Source organism: Schistocerca nitens, chromosome 5, assembly GCF_023898315.1.
Source record: "Schistocerca nitens isolate TAMUIC-IGC-003100 chromosome 5, iqSchNite1.1, whole genome shotgun sequence".
Classification (NCBI taxonomy): Eukaryota; Metazoa; Arthropoda; class Insecta; order Orthoptera; family Acrididae; genus Schistocerca; species Schistocerca nitens.
In genome coordinates, this window is record NC_064618.1 from 815,795,316 (window position 1) to 815,813,584 (window position 18,269).

The 18,269-nt window shown below is 46.4% G+C and overlaps 1 protein-coding gene across 2 annotated transcripts in view; it reads right to left on the reverse strand.

Annotated features, from left to right (window-relative positions):
• The window catches only part of LOC126259294 (atrial natriuretic peptide receptor 1-like), a 1,315,450-nt gene that overhangs the window by 381,133 nt on the left and 916,048 nt on the right, over positions 1 to 18,269 (reverse strand). For both annotated transcript variants that reach the window (XM_049955955.1, XM_049955954.1), the window contains exon 9: positions 15,537 to 15,608. In XM_049955955.1, coding sequence (XP_049811912.1) covers positions 15,537 to 15,608 — 72 coding nt within the window. The remainder of the gene's footprint in view (positions 1 to 15,536; positions 15,609 to 18,269) is intronic.

The window sequence follows — 18,269 nt, forward strand, 5'->3', positions numbered from 1 at the left end:
TAGCCATCTGTGCGACCGACTGGATGCCAGAGACAGCGCCTGCATTGCCGCCCCTGCAGGCTACACCACGTTCTAATATGGAAGTTTTATCACGGGTCGATATCCCATACGTCAGAACAGATTGTGCTATTAAATCTGTGCATTTCATGTACTCCATATACACTCTTGCAACAATAAATCTCGAAACCTAAAATCTGGAAACCCCTGAAAGGGTGTACTAATTTTTTTTTTTTACCAGCAGATTTTGGTGCAGTCAGTTTCGATGAAGGTGACGACAGAACTAGTTACCGGAGGACGCGCCTCTCTGGCTCCGGGCTGGAGGAGTTAGGAGGAGATACTGCGCCAGTAGGCGAGGCGTCTGAGCGTCGGAGCAGCCAGCAAAGGCAGCCGCAGCCCAGGCTAATGAGCCACAGGCAGCCGCCTCCTCGCCGTCGGCTAAATACGGCATTCAGCGCAGGCGAGTCATTAATAAGTCAGCGGTTATCAGCCGGCTCAATGAGAGCTCATTTCGGGGCGCTTCACAAGAGCCGAGCTCGTCCTCGTAAGGGCGAGGTGCCGCCGCTGTCCTCGCAGCGAGGTAGTGTCCCAGCGTCTTGGGCAACTTCGCTCTACTTGTGACGACCATCAGCCGCAGAGCGGCCAGAGGGCAGCCATTCGCTAATGCATGTGGAACTTCTGGAGAAGTATTGTATGAAACAGTGGTTACTTCAAGTCCCTACATCTCACACTGACTGTGATTTGGGACGCTGAGACACTAGGCAATGTCAGTCCAAGGCTTCGTTTATTAAATCCTGTATGACACGTCGTCAAAAGTATGACAACACGAAATAGTGATAAGTTGTAGTATGAAAATAAGAATGTTTGTCATTTACGTCACTAAGTCATATTATCATAAATAAACTGGAACGCATAACTTAAGGTGGGCAGGACGTCAAACGTCAAACAGGCCGACTTGCACCAGGAGAGACACCAGGAGATTTTAATTTCCAATGTCTATACTCTCGAAAATAAATTCATGAAACTTTATCAGCATGACCAGAAAGGATGCTGGCTTCACGCTCATAGCTGTGGAAATTCAAAAACATAACAAAATAAATTTTGTTTACATGTGAAATTTCATCATTTTTTCACTTACTGTTGGGTACATTTGTTGCTATGGGTACACTTTGCTTCATAAGTAATAGATTCTTCGATAAATTTTGCACAGCACACAAACCATACTTACACGTGTATGAAATTATAGAATTCATTTAATTTATGAAAAAATGAATGAGCTGTTACATTTTAAACTTCATCTTTGTAAAAAAATTCAAATTTTATAGTTGATTATTTTGCCAGCCGGTGTGGCCGAGGGGTTCTAGGTACTTAAGCCCTGAACCGCGCTGCTGCTACAGTCGCAGGTTCGAACACTGCCTCGGGCATGGATGTGTGTGATATCCTTAGTTAGGCTTAAGTAGCTCTAAGTCTAGGGGACTGATGACCTCAGACTTTGTCCCCCATAGTGCTTCGAGCCATTTGAACCATCTTTGAGTTGATTATCTCAGTTTTTTTAATAGATTTGGAAGATTATGGAGTTCATACACCTGTATGTATGGATTGTGTGCTGTGCAAAATTCATCATAGAATCTCTCTTACTTACGAAGTAAAGTATACCTACAGGAACAAATGCAGCCAACAGTAAGCGAAAAAATGATGAAATTTCACATGTAAACAAAATTTCTTTTCTTATGTTTTTGAACTTCCACCACTGTGAGTGTGAATTCTGAATCGTTCCTGCTCATACCGACAAAGTTTCATGAATTTATTTGTAAAATTGTACACAGTGGAAATTAAAAGGTCTTATGGCGTCTCTCCTGCTCCAAGTCGGCCCGTTCGACGTCCTACACCCCCTGAAAGACGAAAGTACCTTTCACACGATGTATCGTTGCCAAGTGACATAGCCCATGCATAGAAATAACTGCTATTACAGAAGGCAACTGAAAGAAATACGTACTGAGACGAACATAAATGACACTTTTGTCCTAAGACAATTTTTACATTGAAGGCACCGGGAACCATAATGGTACCTGAACGTTACTAATGATGGGACTTGGTTCTTAACGGCTTATGTGACCATCACAAATGGTCACATACGCTCTGAAACGTGCTCTAATGTTAGCCACAAGACTGGCAAAGCGCTCTTGTGACAGGAGCTTCCATTTCTCCACCAGCAGGGTTGAGAATTGCTGGATGGCCGTTTGTGCCCGTGAAAGTGCTGCAGTGCGTCTCTTCAACGGATCACACGTGCTCGATTGGAATTTAAGTCGGGGCAAGAGCAGGTCATTCCATTCGCCGAATATCCTCTGGTTCCAAGAACTGCTACACCTGCGCTGTTCTCTTTGGTCGCGCATATTCACCCATATAAATGAGGCCAGAGCTAAACTCACCCATGGAGAGATGCACGTGAGGAAGGAGTACACTGTCACAATAACGTTGGGTGAAAAGTGTAAGGCATTCAAAGAAGGGGAAGTCAGTACGTTGGTGCAAATTTATGCCTCCCCACACCATAACGCCTAGACTACCAAAACGATTATGTCCGAGAATGTTCCTGGGTGCATAACGTGTTTCCGACGTATCGCAGCACATCCACACGCGCCGCAGACCAGCCATTAGTTTTCATCAGCGCCAGTGGAGGAGTGGAGTGCCCTGTCGCAAGAGTTAATTACCAACCTAGAGACCAGCATGGCAGCACGTCATAGAGCGCGCATTACTGTCTGTGGTAAGGCACAGCCTGTAATGAACCATGTCCCACCCTCTGTAATGTCCAGGCGACTATCATAAATCGAGGTGACTTCAGTGCACGAGGTGCATTCAAGTTCTAAGGCCTCCGATTTTTTTTCTAATTAACTACTCACCCGAAATCGATGAAACTGGCGTTACTTCTCGACGTAATCGCCCGGCAGACGTACACATTTTTCACAACGCTGACGCCATGATTCCATGGCAGCGGCGAAGGCTTCTTTAGGAGTCTGCTTTGACCACTGGAAAATCGCTGAGGCAATAGCAGCACGGCTGGTGAATGTGCGGCCACGGAGAGTGTATTTCATTGTTGGAAAAAGCCAAAAGTCACTAGGAACCAGGTCAGGTGAGTAGGGAGCATGAGGAATCACTCCAAAGTTGTTATCACGAAGAAACTGTTGCGTAACGTTAGCTCGATATGCGGGTGCGTTGTCTTCGTGAAACAGCACACGCGCAGCCCTTCCCGGACGTTTTTGTTGCAGTGCAGGAAGGAATTTGTTCTTCAAAACATTTTCGTAGGATGCACCTGTTACCGTAGTGCCCTTTGGAACGCAACGGGTAAGGATTGCGCCCTCGCTGTCCCAGAACATGGACACCATCATTTTTTCAGCACTGGCGGTTACCCGAAATTTTTTTGGAGGCAGTGAATCTGTGTGCTTCCATTGAGCTGACTGGCGCTTTGTTTCTGCGTTGAAAAATGGCATCCACGTCTCATCCATTGTCACAACCGACGAAATGAAAGTCCCATTAATGCTGTCGTTGCGCGTCAACATTGCTTGGCAACATGCCACACGGGCAGCCGTGTGGTCGTCCGTCAGCATTCGTGGCACCCACCTGGATGACACTTTTCTCATTTTCAGGTCGTCATGCAGGATTGTGTGCACAGAACCCACAGAAATGCCAACTCTGGGGCGATCCCCCAAAACAATTCTCTCCACTCTCTCGATCATGTCGTCAGACCGGCTTGTGCGAACCCGAGGTTGTTTCGGTTTGTTGTCACACGATGTTCTGCCTTCATTAAACTGTCGCACCCACGAACGCGGTTTCGACGCATCCATAACTCCATCACCACATGTCTCCTTCAACTGTCGATAAATGTCAATTGATTTCACACCACGCAAATTCAGAAAACGAATGATTGCACGCTGTTCAAGTAACGAAAACGTCGCCATTTTAAGTATTTAAAACAGTTCTCATTCTCGCCGCTGGCGGTGAAATTCCATCTGGCGTACGGTGCTGCCATCTCTGGGACGTATTGACAATGAACACGGCCTCATTTTAATACAATGCGCATGTTTCTATCTCTTTCCAGTCCGGAGAAAAAAAATCGGAGGCCTTAGAACTTGAATGCACCTCGTATTTATTGTCTTTCAGTAAAAGTGCAATTTCTATTCGTCTCATTTCGAGTTTTTTCCTGTATATTTCTGTACTATACTGCAGTAGTTCTTTGTGTTTATCGTCCAAGCTTCGACGAGCTATGTTATTTGACAGTAGCGCATCATGCGCAAGTTACTTTCATCCCTAATTTTTGCAGACAAGGGTACGTTTCTAGGGGAACAGCTGTGCAACAATTCACACTGTGTTGGTGGAAGTGGATGGCAACAAGCACTATCATATGACACATCGCTTAGCGGAAGCAGGGGCTTCCAGTTTCGTCAAAGAAGACTGAATAGAAAAGAAAATAGTGTAGTTACGTAGTGCCGTGGCTACATTCGATTCTTTATTTACTCCTGTTTCATCAGGATCTGCCCTTTTGTACCTTTCTTGCACCTGGTACTGCATAACAGTACATTAGAGTTCAAACTACAATCGCGAGCTTGTTTGTAACACCACAAAATGTTTGACAAAACATAATGTCCACAATAAAACGAATTCGGTGTGTAGTCACTATCTAGTAAACATAAAAAACTAAACCCCATTTATGTTCAGCTATGCCATCATCTACATCTACATATATACTCCGGTAGCCACCAAGCGGTGTGTAGCGGAGGGCACAATTCGCGCCAAAGTCATATCCCACCCCTCTGTTCCACTCGCGGATCACGCGAGGGAAAAACGACTGTCTGAACGCCTCACGTCTCAGTACGAACTCTTATTTCCCTTACCTTTGAATGATGATCATTACGCGATTTGAAAGTTGGTGGTAATAATATATGCTCTACATCCTCGGTGAAGACTGGATTTCGGAATTTAGTGAGCAGCCCCTTCTGTTTAGCGCGTCGTCTATCTGCCAGTGTGTCCCACTTCAAACTTTCTATGAGATTTGTAACGCTCTCGCGATGGCTAAATGTACCAGTCACGAATCTTGTCGCTCTTCTTTGGACCACCTCAATCTCTTAAATCAGACCCAACTGGTAAGGGTCCCATACAGACGAACAATACTGTAAGACTGGACGAACTAACGTATTGTACGCTGTTTCCTTTGTTGAAGGATTGCATAGCTTCACGGTTTTACCAATAAACCGTAATGTAGAGTTCGCCTTACCCGTTACTTGTGTAATCTGATCATTCCATTTGAGATCATTTCGAATAGTCACAGCCAGATACTTGGCTGATGTTACCACTTCCAAAACTGATCATTTATTTTGTACTCGTACATTAATGGGGATTTTCGCCTTGTTATACGCAATAGATTACTCTTACTAATATTGAGAGATAACTGCCAGTCATTACACCACGCATTTATTTTCTGCAAATCCTCATTGATTTGCTCACAACTTTCGTGTGATACTACTTTCCTGTAGACTGCAGCATCATCGGCAGACAGTCTAAGGCCGCTGTCAATACCAGCAACCAGATCGTTTATGTAAATAGTAAACAGCAGAGGACCTATTACGCTGCCCTGGGGCACACCTCAAGTTATTCTTGTTCTGTTGAAGTTACCCCGTTCAGGACGACATACTGCTCCCCGTCTGTTAGAAAACTTTCTATCCAACCGCATATGTCATTGGATAGACCGTAAGCGCGCACTTTTTGTAGCAAGCGACAGTGCGGAACTGAGTCGAACGCCTTTCGAAAGTCAAGAAATATGGCATCAACCCGCAAGCCGGTATCTAGAGCCTGTTGTATATCATGCACAAAGAGGGCCAGCTGTGTCTCGCATGACCGCTGTTTGCTAAAACCGTGCTGGTTTCTGCAGATGAGCTTCTCAGAGTCCAGAAAGGTCATTATGTCTGAACACAAATATGTTCCATGATTCTACAACAAATCGATGTCAGTGAAATTGGCCGGTAATTATGTGCATCCGATTTTCTACCCTTTTCATAGATTGCTATGACCTTGGCTTTCTTCCAAACTGCAACGGAATGGCGTAACAGACAGCATGAATGTGTTGTTCCGGTATCTGCAAGTCCGGGATGGGTCCGCATGCGCGACTCATTTCAGGTGCCCTAACGGAAAGCAATCTAAAGTGTTGAGGTCCGGCAACCAGACGGCTCATGCGACTCGACCACCATGGCCGATCCGTCGTCGAGGATAGACGTTGCCTCGATTGCTCCGCACGGTAATCCGAAAGCAAGCTGGAGCACCATCATGTACCATCCACAGCACCGTTATTACCACCAGAGGGATTTCTTCTAGCAGGGCAGACAGACTCACCCGCAGGAAGTGCAGATGTGGCTCGCCTGTGAGGCCTTGTGGGAAGAAGACTGGTTCCACGAAGCGAAAGTAGAGATGAGACAACCGACCGGTTAAAACCGATTCCGGTATTTTAATTCTGAATAACACGTATTTTCGGTATTGGTTTGGTATCGGTTATAACAGATGTATTTTATTTTTTTACTAACAACCGAGTAAAAAATCGAAATGTCAATTAACCATAGCAGTCCTGAAATTTTCCGTTTTTAAGTAAACCATTTTTTTTTAAGATGAGTATTTTTCTTCATAACATTTGCATTGGTCTGAAATGCTGCGTTATTGTTGAAAATGGGAAAAGTGATCAGTGCTATTTCATAACAATACCGACGGAAACAAGTAACAAACACATGACATAGGAATTGGTGCAACATTGCTGAGGCAGTAATGCCCCATCTTTGGTAAAAAAAAAATTAAAAAAAGGTCTCGGTTGCGATATTCCTTAGCTGTCATTAAATAATTTTAAACCGGTTGCTTTAACAGCCTGCCACGATGGATTGGGAAAATTGTTAATAATGTCCCTGTTGCCGTGTATTTTGGCATAAGGTACTCTCTACATGCAGTGTGTAAGACTTGCCCCCACCTGGTCTATATGATAGTTTCTCGCTTTCGACGCCTGCCATACACTGTACTGAGGAATGGCACCAAGCCTAGTCTGGAATATTTTTACGAAGAAACATAGCAATGAAGTATAATGACGAAGAAACATAGCAATGAAGTGCAATGATTCCTTTGCTTCAAAAGATTAAATCTTTGTTTGCCATTTCTATGAAATAGTAAAAGAAAAAGGAAATTATGGTAACAGTAATAAACTAAAAATTTAGCAAGATTTCATTAATTAAAACTTCCGGGCTGAATTGCCGTGGTCCATATATAAAACTGTTTCTCCTTCCTGACGTTTCGTTGCCGGCTGCTGGCAACATCTTCTGAGGTGAGTCAGCGACTGGCTGCTAGGCGCTGGCGGTCCCACTTATATAGAGCGCTTAGATGGCGCCACCACTCACCACGTGCTTTCGACTTTAAAACTATCTCTGGCTAGCACCATCTCTCTCGATTATAGGTAATCGATAGTCATTTCGTCGGTACACAGTCGACCGCCATATCTTGTCTACTTTTAATCCTTCTTCTTTTTTATTAAAATTATTTTCGTGCTTGTACATCTCTATAGCTCCTCTATACATGCGGGTAAAATAATTTGAGGTCCTAGCTATCACGTTTGTCTCACTAAATTTTATTTCGTGATCACCGTCTTTGAAAACGTGTTCCGCTACAGCTGATTTGTCAATTTGTCCCAATCTACAGTTCCTTTTGTGCTCCGTTAGGCGTGTATTAACACTCCTTTTAGTTGTCAGGAAGGAGAAGCAGTTTTATATATGGACCACGGCAATTCAGCCCGGAAGTTTTAATTAATGAAGACGCCGGCCGTGACAGCTTACATGTTATGATTAGCGACATTTTATTTATAGTAAACAATAAAAACAAAAAGTAGCTGGTCGCCTGCCTGTGTCTACATAATATGCTTTTCTCTGCTTGTCGCTCTTCAGAATCAATAAATTAACAAGAAAAGCCACAGTTTTCACCCTTTAGCACCGACTAATTGTAATTCCTAAACAGTTGTATGGCCCAGGCTAGAACATTATTTTTGAGAAGAGTTTCAAAAAATTAAAAACATTAAGAGAATACTGGTAATTGTTTGCAGTATTCAACCAATCACCACTTACAGAGACAGGGAGCAAATGGTGAATCTGAGAGAGTCAAATCTTTATATCTTTGCTCGCTTTCTACTTTTACTACAGGAAATAATAGGAATAAAAATCCGAAAATAGGTTATTTTCGAAACCAGTTATTTTGAGCGGTTTTAACAGGCAGGTTAAACTGGCGTGGGAAAAAAACCGATGCAACTGAAAACCGGTTGTTTCAGAGATAACCAACATCCCTAGGCGAAAGCCAGTAATACCCGCTCACATACTGAGTCTGAGCCGGTGCTGATAATTGGCTGTCAGCAAATCATGGGAACGCTCCGTAGCGCACACGTGGGCGCTGTGAACGTTGACGATACCGCCACTATTAATGGCAGTCTTATCTGTGAACAGGACAGATGACGAAAATTCCACCACCGTTGATCCCTGTGCGATGAACCAGCTACAAAAGCATAGACGCGGACGCAAGTCTGTAGACAATGCCCTCACACGTTGGAAGTGGTACGGATAGTGGCAGCTGTGGTGGATAACGTTCCACGCAATAGTCCTTGTCGTGTCACAGAGGCGTGCAATGTGGTTGCCGGTCCTACACACCCATGCGTTTGTTTCATCTGAGTGTGCCCCCCCCCCCGCCCCCGCCCGCGCCCCTGACTGAATGGCCCGACCGCCACACACATTTGTGTTCCCATAATTGTTTGGTGGCACCTGAAGATGAAGCGTTATGCTCGGAAACAGGTCGTGCAACAAATTAAGAGATTACTGGCAACCGAAGCTCATTTATTCTGTAAAAATACACTCCTGGAAATTGAAATAAGAACACCGTGAATTCATTGTCCCAGGAAGGGGAAACTTTATTGACACATTCCTGGGGTCAGATACATCACATGATCACACTGACAGAACCACAGGCACATAGACACAGGCAACAGAGCATGCACAATGTCGGCACTAGTACAGTGTATATCCACCTTTCGCAGCAATGCAGGCTGCTATTCTCCCATGGAGACGATCGTAGAGATGCTGGATGTAGTCCTGTCGAACGGCTTGCCATGCCATTTCCACCTGGCGCCTCAGTTGGACCAGCGTTCGTGCTGGACGTGCAGACCGCGTGAGACGACGCTTCATCCAGTCCCAAACATGCTCAATGGGGGACAGATCCGGAGATCTTGCTGGCCAGGGTAGTTGACTTACACCTTCTAGAGCACGTTGGGTGGCACGGGATACATGCGGACGTGCATTGTCCTGTTGGAACAGCAAGTTCCCTTGCCGGTCTAGGAATGGTAGAACGATGGGTTCGATGACGGTTTGGATGTACCGTGCACTATTCAGTGTCCCCTCGACGATCACCAGTGGTGTACGGCCAGTGTAGGAGATCGCTCCCCACACCATGATGCCGGGTGTTGGCCCTGTGTGCCTCGGTCGTATGCAGTCCTGATTGTGGCGCTCACCTGCACGGCGCCAAACACGCATACGACCATCATTGGCACCAAGGCAGAAGCGACTCTCATCGCTGAAGACGACACGTCTCCATTCGTCCCTCCATTCACGCCTGTCGCGACACCACTGGAGGCGGGCTGCACGATGTTGGGGCGTGAGCGGAAGACGGCCTAACGGTGTGCGGGACCGTAGCCCAGCTTCATGGAGACGGTTCCGAATGGTCCTCGCCGATACCCCAGGAGCAACAGTGTCCCTAATTTGCTGGGAAGTGGCGGTGCGGTCCCCTACGGCACTGCGTAGGATCCTACGGTCTTGGCGTGCATCCGTGCGTCGCTGCGGTCCGGTCCCAGGTCGACGGGCACGTGCACCTTCCGCCGACCACTGGCGACAACATCGATGTACTGTGGAGACCTCACGCCCCACGTGTTGAGCAATTCGGCGGTACGTCCACCCGGCCTCCCGCATGCCCACTATACGCCCTCGCTCAAAGTCCGTCAACTGCACATACGGTTCACGTCCACGCTGTCGCGGCATGCTACCAGTGTTAAAGACTGCGATGGAGCTCCGTATGCCACGGCAAACTGGCTGACACTGACGGCGGCGGTGCACAAATGCTGCGCAGCTAGCGCCATTCGACGGCCAACACCGCGGTTCCTGGTGTGTCCGCTGTGCCGTGCGTGTGATCATTGCTTGTACAGCCCTCTCGCAGTGTCCGGAGCAAGTATGGTGGGTCTGACACACCGGTGTCAATGTGTTCTTTTTTCCATTTCCAGGAGTGTATATTTCTCAGTTGCGGATGTTCACCTGATCAAATATTTCGTACCGTTGCAAGCAATTTATGCTGCGGTTGCTATCGGCCAATTGCCTGACGTTATGTAAAAATGACGTAGGCTTGTTCCTGGTTGGTATAACGTGCTATCGTCTCTCATCTGTCTCACCCATTCCGTCCCATTCGTTTCAGTTTTTGTTTGGCGCGACTTAAGCCGTCGTCACACGAGACGAGGCAGCTAAAGTTGACGTTGACGCGGATCTGGACGTGAACACAGATGGTAAATCCAATGTCACAAGAGAGACTGCCGTCAGCACACGGGTCGAGCTGGCTAACGTGATTTGCGCTCCCAGCGATCTCCTGGGCGTCGGCTTTATTTGGCTCACCAGCAACACAGCCTTTTTTTTACGAAAAGAGACGAGAATAAAATTCCTGCGTTAACTCTATTAAAACACACTATTTCTCCCTAATCCGTACGTTATTCATGTTATGCTGTCTACAGCACACATAAATACAAATTTAAATAGACATGAACGTGAAATGAGACAAGAAAGAAACATACACGTTCAGTCTGTAAGGACGTCAGTTTATAAAAGCTCACAAAATTCAACAAACTCACTCCTGACGGATCGCATTTATTCCTATTTTGGATTTGCACCTCTTCTATTTCATTTCCCCTGTTTGCAGTTGAAATTATTGACCATAGGTTCCGCCTTTTATGCAAAACACTCTTATTGTTACACAAACATGTTTCGGCACCTCTGTGCCATCATCAGTGGATATTGTTTATTGAACAACAACTTTACAGTTTTTCAGTAAACAAAAGCCACTGATGATGGCACAGAGGTGCCGAAACATGTTTGTGTAACAATGAGTGTTTTGCATGTTTGGGTAACAAGGGGAAAACAGTGTTTGGCATAAAAGACGGAACCTATATCCAATAATGAGCGCATTTATATTTACATAACATCAAATATTACACAAATTATTACTATTAATGTAATAAAAGAATAACACAATCTTTTTGAAAACTCGAAGGTGTAAAAGAATTTGGACACAGCAGGACGCAAAGCCGCTATCTACTGTTTCGTAACGTGGTGTCCGCACTAACTATGCCACACTTAAGTTCTGCAGTAACAACGTAGTGTATGTTACACTCTTCCGAGGGCTTTAATCGCTGATATCTTATTAATTGACATTTTAACTGTAGTAAATCTTACCGTGGGTAACACGTTTTTGATGAATCCTCCATGCGCCGTTGCTGGAGGAAGGCGTACTTTTACAACACGCCAGTTATAACACGAAAATAACTAAACACGAAAATTTTTAACCACAAATGCCGGCCGGGGTCGCTGAGCGGTTTAGGCGCTACAGTCTGGGACCACTCGACCGCTACGTTCGCTGGTTCGACTCCTGCCTCGGGCATGGATGTGTGTGATGTCCTTAGGTTAGGTAGGTTTAAGTACTTCTAAGTTCTAGGGGACTGATGACCTCAGAAGTTAAATCCCATAGTGCTCAGAGCCATTTGAGCCATTAACCACAAATATGACGTTCACAGTCATTTTGCCACAACAAACCAGGCCAATAATGATGCGTTCTCGAGAGATTCATCGTGCTGGTACTTACAAGGGAATCTCCCCATCGCACTTCTCTCAGATGTAGTGATAAGATGGCCCGCTGGATAGCCAATAATGAGTGAACACAGATTAAGCTCGGAAACAGGAAGAAGGTACACTGGACTGTGGATAAAAAGAAGCAAAATAGAAACAGTGAACAGTCGAAAATGAACGTGTGAATGATCGAGCGACTTTGAATGATAGCGTTGTGATCATGTTGTCACGGTATTGGACTGCAAAACGGGAAAGCCGTGTTAAAACCTCCCTCGTGTCCGTTCCCTTTTTTTCTTTTCTTTTTTCTCGTCACAAATTTGTGACTGTCCGTCCTATCTCTGACGTGTCTTTTCTCCTTACATAGTCTTGGAAACGGTCATACTACACGCAGGTTACAGAACATGAGTGATGTGAGAATATATCATCGTCGCAAGTAAATGTGGTGAATAGTGACAGCAGGCACGATGCCTCGTAGACCTCTCACAGAAGAGCGACAAATAAACGTCTGTAAACTATATTACTACGCCAAAACTTCCAAAAACGGAACGCAAGGGTTATAACATGTGGTATTCTTGTAGAACAAATCGGAGGTACGTACGTCTGGATGTCCCATTGTTACACGTCGCTGTGGCAAACGAACGTTACACAACGATACAGACAGAAATTTGAATACACTGAACAGACATGTCGATGATCGGACGGACAGCTCATAATTTTGTGAAAAAAGAAACGGTGGGGCCTAATGGAGATTCGGACCCGGAGACGGGCTACCCAATGAGTTGGCTCTGAGCACTATGGGACTTAACTGCTGTGGTCATCAGTGCCCTAGAACTTAGAACTGCTTAAACCTAACTAACCTAAGGACATCACACACATCCATGCCCGAGGCAGGATTCGAACATGCGACCGTAGCGGTGCTACCCAATGGGCCATCTTATCAATAAATCTGAGGGAGGCGCAATGTAGAGTTTCCCTTGTTAGAAACAGCACATACTCGCAAAGTGTAGGTTATAACATAGCACCCACCAAATATGGGCTTCAAATGAACGCTAAAAATACAGTGCATTGTTTCGCAAGTTCTGCTGGTGACACAAGGTTCGTGCTTCTTGTTGGTTCCACTTTACGTGGCGCGTTGCTGCACTATCGCAGAATATATTTTGGGTTTCACCTGACGAAACACCTCCTCAAATTGTAACAGCAGCAAGTGATGCCACAACACTCGTACAGCGTCACGTCTGTGTTAGCTAACTGCTGCCTTGTAACGACGGCTTTATCCGTTCCCTGTCGACGTGAACACTGGCGTAGCCCTCTGACGCCATACTAATAACAGCAGCTTCTGACGTCCATTACCTTAGTTAGGCTTACTTAGAGCAGGCTCGCTATTAATTCTGTCGCGTCGGGAGAACATGGCGACGACAGACGACGGAGTACAGACCACGTATGCCTCGTGTCGGCCCTAAGATGTGACGCCTGCCTTCCGCGGTTGTCATAATTTCATTACCAGCTTGGGTAAGCACTGCGTTCTGTTCCGCCACTTGCAACGAATTTGCAGAATTCTCGAGCTAGCTATTCTCTTACTGAAAAGTTTTCCCCCGAATGCATTCGAAATTAATATCATTTCCTTTGTTTCTTACGCTGACAAGGCAGTTACTCGGTCCGATAACATCTAGTCTCTCCGCTTCCTTCATCTTATGGGCTACCAGTTTCTCTCCCCCTCTCTTTAATACATTTCCAATTCAAATACACTCCTGGAAATTGAAATAAGAACACCGTGAATTCATTGTCCCAGGAAGGGGAAACTTTATTGACACATTCCTGGGGTCAGATACATCACATGATCACACTGACAGAACCACAGGCACATAGACACAGGCAACAGAGCATGCACAATGTCGGCACTAGTACAGTGTATATCCACATTTCGCAGCAATGCAGGCTGCTATTCTCCCATGGAGACGATCGTAGAGATGCTGGATGTAGTCCTGTGGAACGGCTTGCCATGCCATTTCCACCTGGCGCCTCAGTTGGACCAGCGTTCGTGCTGGACGTGCAGACCGCGTGAGACGACGCTTCATCCAGTCCCAAACATGCTCAATGGGGGACAGATCCGGAGATCTTGCTGGCCAGGGTAGTTGACTTACACCTGCTGGAGCACGTTGGGTGGCACGGGATACATGCGGACGTGCATTGTCCTGTTGGAACAGCAAGTTCCCTTGCCGGTCTAGGAATGGTAGAACGATGGGTTCGATGACGGTTTGGATGTACCGTGCACTATTCAGTGTCCCCTCGACGATCACCAGTGGTGTACGGCCAGTCTAGGAGATCGCTCCCCACACCATGATGCCGGGTGTTGGCCCTGTGTGCCTCGGTCGTATGCAGTCCTGATTGTGGCGCTCACCTGCACGGCGCCAAACACGCATACGACCATCATTGGCACCAAGGCAGAAGCGACTCTCATCGCTGAAGACGACACGTCTCCATTCGTCCCTCCATTCACACCTGTCGCGACACCACTGGAGGCGGGCTGCACGATGTTGGGGCGTGAGCGGAAGACGGCCTAACGGTGTGCGGGACCGTAGCCCAGCTTCATGGAGACGGTTGCGAATGGTTCTCGCCGATACCCCAGGAGCAACAGTGTCCCTAATTTGCTGGGAAGTGGCGGTGCGGTCCCCTACGGCACTGCGTAGGATCCTACGGTCTTGGCGTGCATCCCTGCGTCGCTGCGGTCCGGTCCCAGGTCGACGGGCACGTGCACCTTCCGCCGACCACTGGCGACAACATCGATGTACTGTGGAGACCTCACGCCCCACGTGTTGAGCAATTCGGCGGTACGTCCACCCGGCCTCCTGCATGCCCACTATACGCCCTCGCTCAAAGTCCGTCAACTGCACATACGGTTCACGTCCACGCTGTCGCGGCATGCTACCAGTGTTAAAGACTGCGATGGAGCTCCGTATGCCACGGCAAACTGGCTGACACTGACGGCGGCGGTGCACAAATGCTGCGCAGCTAGCGCCATTCGACGGCCAACACCGCGGTTCCTGGTGTGTCCGCTGTGCCGTGCGTGTGATCATTGCTTGTACAGCCCTCTCGCAGTGTCCGGACCAAGTATGGTGGGTCTGACACACCGGTGTCAATGTGTTCTTTTTTCCATTTCCAGGAGTGTATATATATATACTTTCACTAATAATCCGACACTATGGACTAGTGATTTCCGTAATGGAAAGGTTTTGTTGAAGAACGTATCCAAATACTTTAAAATTCTACGAACTATTTTTTGCCCGTAGCCGTCCCACCTTTGCCATACAACACGTTTTAGCAGAATTATCTGCAGTTCCACGATAACTCGGACGCTGCCACGGTCATGATGATAGGATAATTCCTCTGGAGGTAAAACAATTGCTTACCTTCGTGTAGGGAATGCATCAAAAGTTAGGAATAGACAACCAGCCAACATTTACTGATGTAGTCAAGAATTATAAACAGGAAATCAATCTGGTAGTCTTAGAAGTTAAATCTCATTATGCCAAACTGGTATTTCCCAAGCAAAATTCAAACTCTGCTAGATGTAAATTTAATCTATCGTCGAAGTGACTGCTGCGGACTAACCTTATAAAACGCAGTCTGGACAAATATTTGACGATTTGTCTCTCCAATGCTCATATTGTCTTCGGAGAGTGTCTGCAAAAAGAAACAAAAGAGTACCAATTAGTTATTTGCATAAAAACATACGTAAACGCACACATTAGTGACACAATTGAGCGCATTGTTGCACAGCAAACTCTGTAATTATTTTATGAGCAAAAATAATAGCCAGTCTAGTCATATCTTTGGGCTCAGCTTATTAAAATGGCATCCAGACTTTTTAAAAAAATGATAGATCCAAAACCTACCATTTGTAAGTGAATAGTTTTAGACTAACAAAGCGGTGAATACGAAATTTCTCGCTTAACGAGACAGATGCACAGGTTTGTTCATTGGGTTTATACTTGTTCTGGCGGACAAAACATTTTAATGAAAGTAAACTTCCTTTTGAGTCTAGTAAATTACCATATGTGAAACGTAACATCTGCCAGTTTCCAGCTCTTAAGTGACGAGTAATCTGTTTCAGTGGACCTGCTGGTTCCAGGCCAACGCGCGATTAAGATGGAGTACGCCAAATACCAAGTCTACATCACTATGAAATACAGTGATGGTCGACTGGAACACACACATAATGTCGACTGGAAATTTCAGCCGTAACTTATGGTTCGTTGATTCACTTTTTGCTGCTTAAAATACTTCTAACAACCTTCTACGTTGCCATCAATTTCAGGCATAAAAAAGTACCTGAATTTATGATATAGCAAGACTATCATGCAACACGCTGAGACACTTTATTCAGTTCTGTAAAATGCAACAAGTTTTAAGTAATGATTATTATAACAAAATTAGATTTACAAACAGTTTTTGTTTTTATTGTCATGCTGTAACCTTCTTTATCTACGTTGTTGGGTTATGCAGGACCCTCTGTATATCACTGTGTATTGATAGCTTATTATCTGTGGTTAAATGATGTTGCCTACCAAATCCACAGTAACATCATTTGATTGCATATTACAAGCTATAAGTATACACTACTGTACAAAGGATCTACATAAACCAACAATGTCGAAAGAACAGTTTGCCGTGGCATACGGAGCTCCATCGCAGTCTTTAACACTGGTAGCATGCCGCGACAGCGTGGACGTGAACCGTATGTGCAGTTGACGGACTTTGAGCGAGGGCGTATAGTGGGCATGCGGGAGGCCGGGTGGACGTACCGCCGAATTGCTCAACACGTGGGGCGTGAGGTCTCCACAGTACATCGATGTTGTCGCCAGTGGTCGGCGGAAGGTGCACGTGCCCGTAGACCTGGGACCGGACCGCAGCGACGCACGGATGCACGCCAAGACCGTAGGATCCTACGCAGTGCTGTAGGGGACCGCACCGCCACTTCCCAGCAAATTAGGGACACTGTTGCTCCTGGGGTATCGGCGAGGACCATTCGCAACCGTCTCCATGAAGCTGGGCTACGGTCCCGCACACCGTTAGGCCGTCTTCCGCTCACGCCCCAACATCGTGCAGCCCGCCTCCAGTGGTGTCGCGACAGGCGTGAATGGAGGGACGAATGGAGACGTGTCGTCTTCAGCGATGAGAGTCGCTTCTGCCTTGGTGCCAATGATGGTCGTATGCGTGTTTGGCGCCGTGCAGGTGAGCGCAACAATCAGGACTGCATACGACCGAGGCACACAGGGCCAACACCCGGCATGATGGTGTGGGGAGCGATCTCCTACACTGGCCGTACACCACTGGTGATCGTCGAGGGGACACTGAATAGTGCACGGCACATCCAAACCGTCATCGAACCCATCGTTCTACCATTCCTAGACCGGCAAGGGAACTTGCAGTTCCAACAGGACAATGCACGTCCGCATGTATCTCGTGCCACCCAACGTGCTCTAGAAGGTGTAAGTCAACTACCCTGGCCAGCAAGATCTCCGGATCTGTCCCCCATTGAGCATGTTTGGGACTGGATGAAGCGGCGTCTCACGCGGTCTGCACGTCCAGCACGAACGCTGGTCCAAATGAGGCGCCAGGTGGAAATGGCATGGCAAGCCGTTCCACAGGACTACATCCAGCATCTGTACGATCGTCTCCATGGGAGAATAGCAGCCTGCATTGCTGCGAAAGGTGGATATACACTGTACTAGTGCCGACATTGTGCATGCTCTGTTGCCTGTGTCTATGTGCCTGTGGTTCTGTCAGTGTGATCATGTGATGTATCTGACCCCAGGAATGTGTCAATAAAGTTTCCCCTTCCTGGGACAATGAATTCACGGTGTTCTTATTTCAATTTCCAGGAGTGTATATTCCCGATCATATGCAACTGTCCATATGCATGCTCGCCTAGAGCAGACAGACAACACTTGCTGCCAGCAAAACAGTGTACTATGTTATCGCTTCCGAATTACGTAGGAATAGTTTGAGGAACACCACAATGACATGACGGTACGTGCGTCTTCTCTCTTCAAGTGCTCTAACCTCTATCCTGTTGAATACAACTGGGAATAACTGAGTCACATCTGCATCTCTTCGATCCTACTCGAAACGAAGGGTTCAGTTAAATAACACATTTTTGACTCCCTGGTAGACTATTACTTTCACATGTTAACCTAGGATAACGAAAATGAAACTCTTGCTGAGTAATGGGAGAAAGGCGATAAGTGGAAAAAATCATATTATTAATAATTTTGGGAAAAATTATTTCGTGGTCGCTATTAAGCATGTCAGAGCGACCACCCAGTTTTGCATCCTGATGGA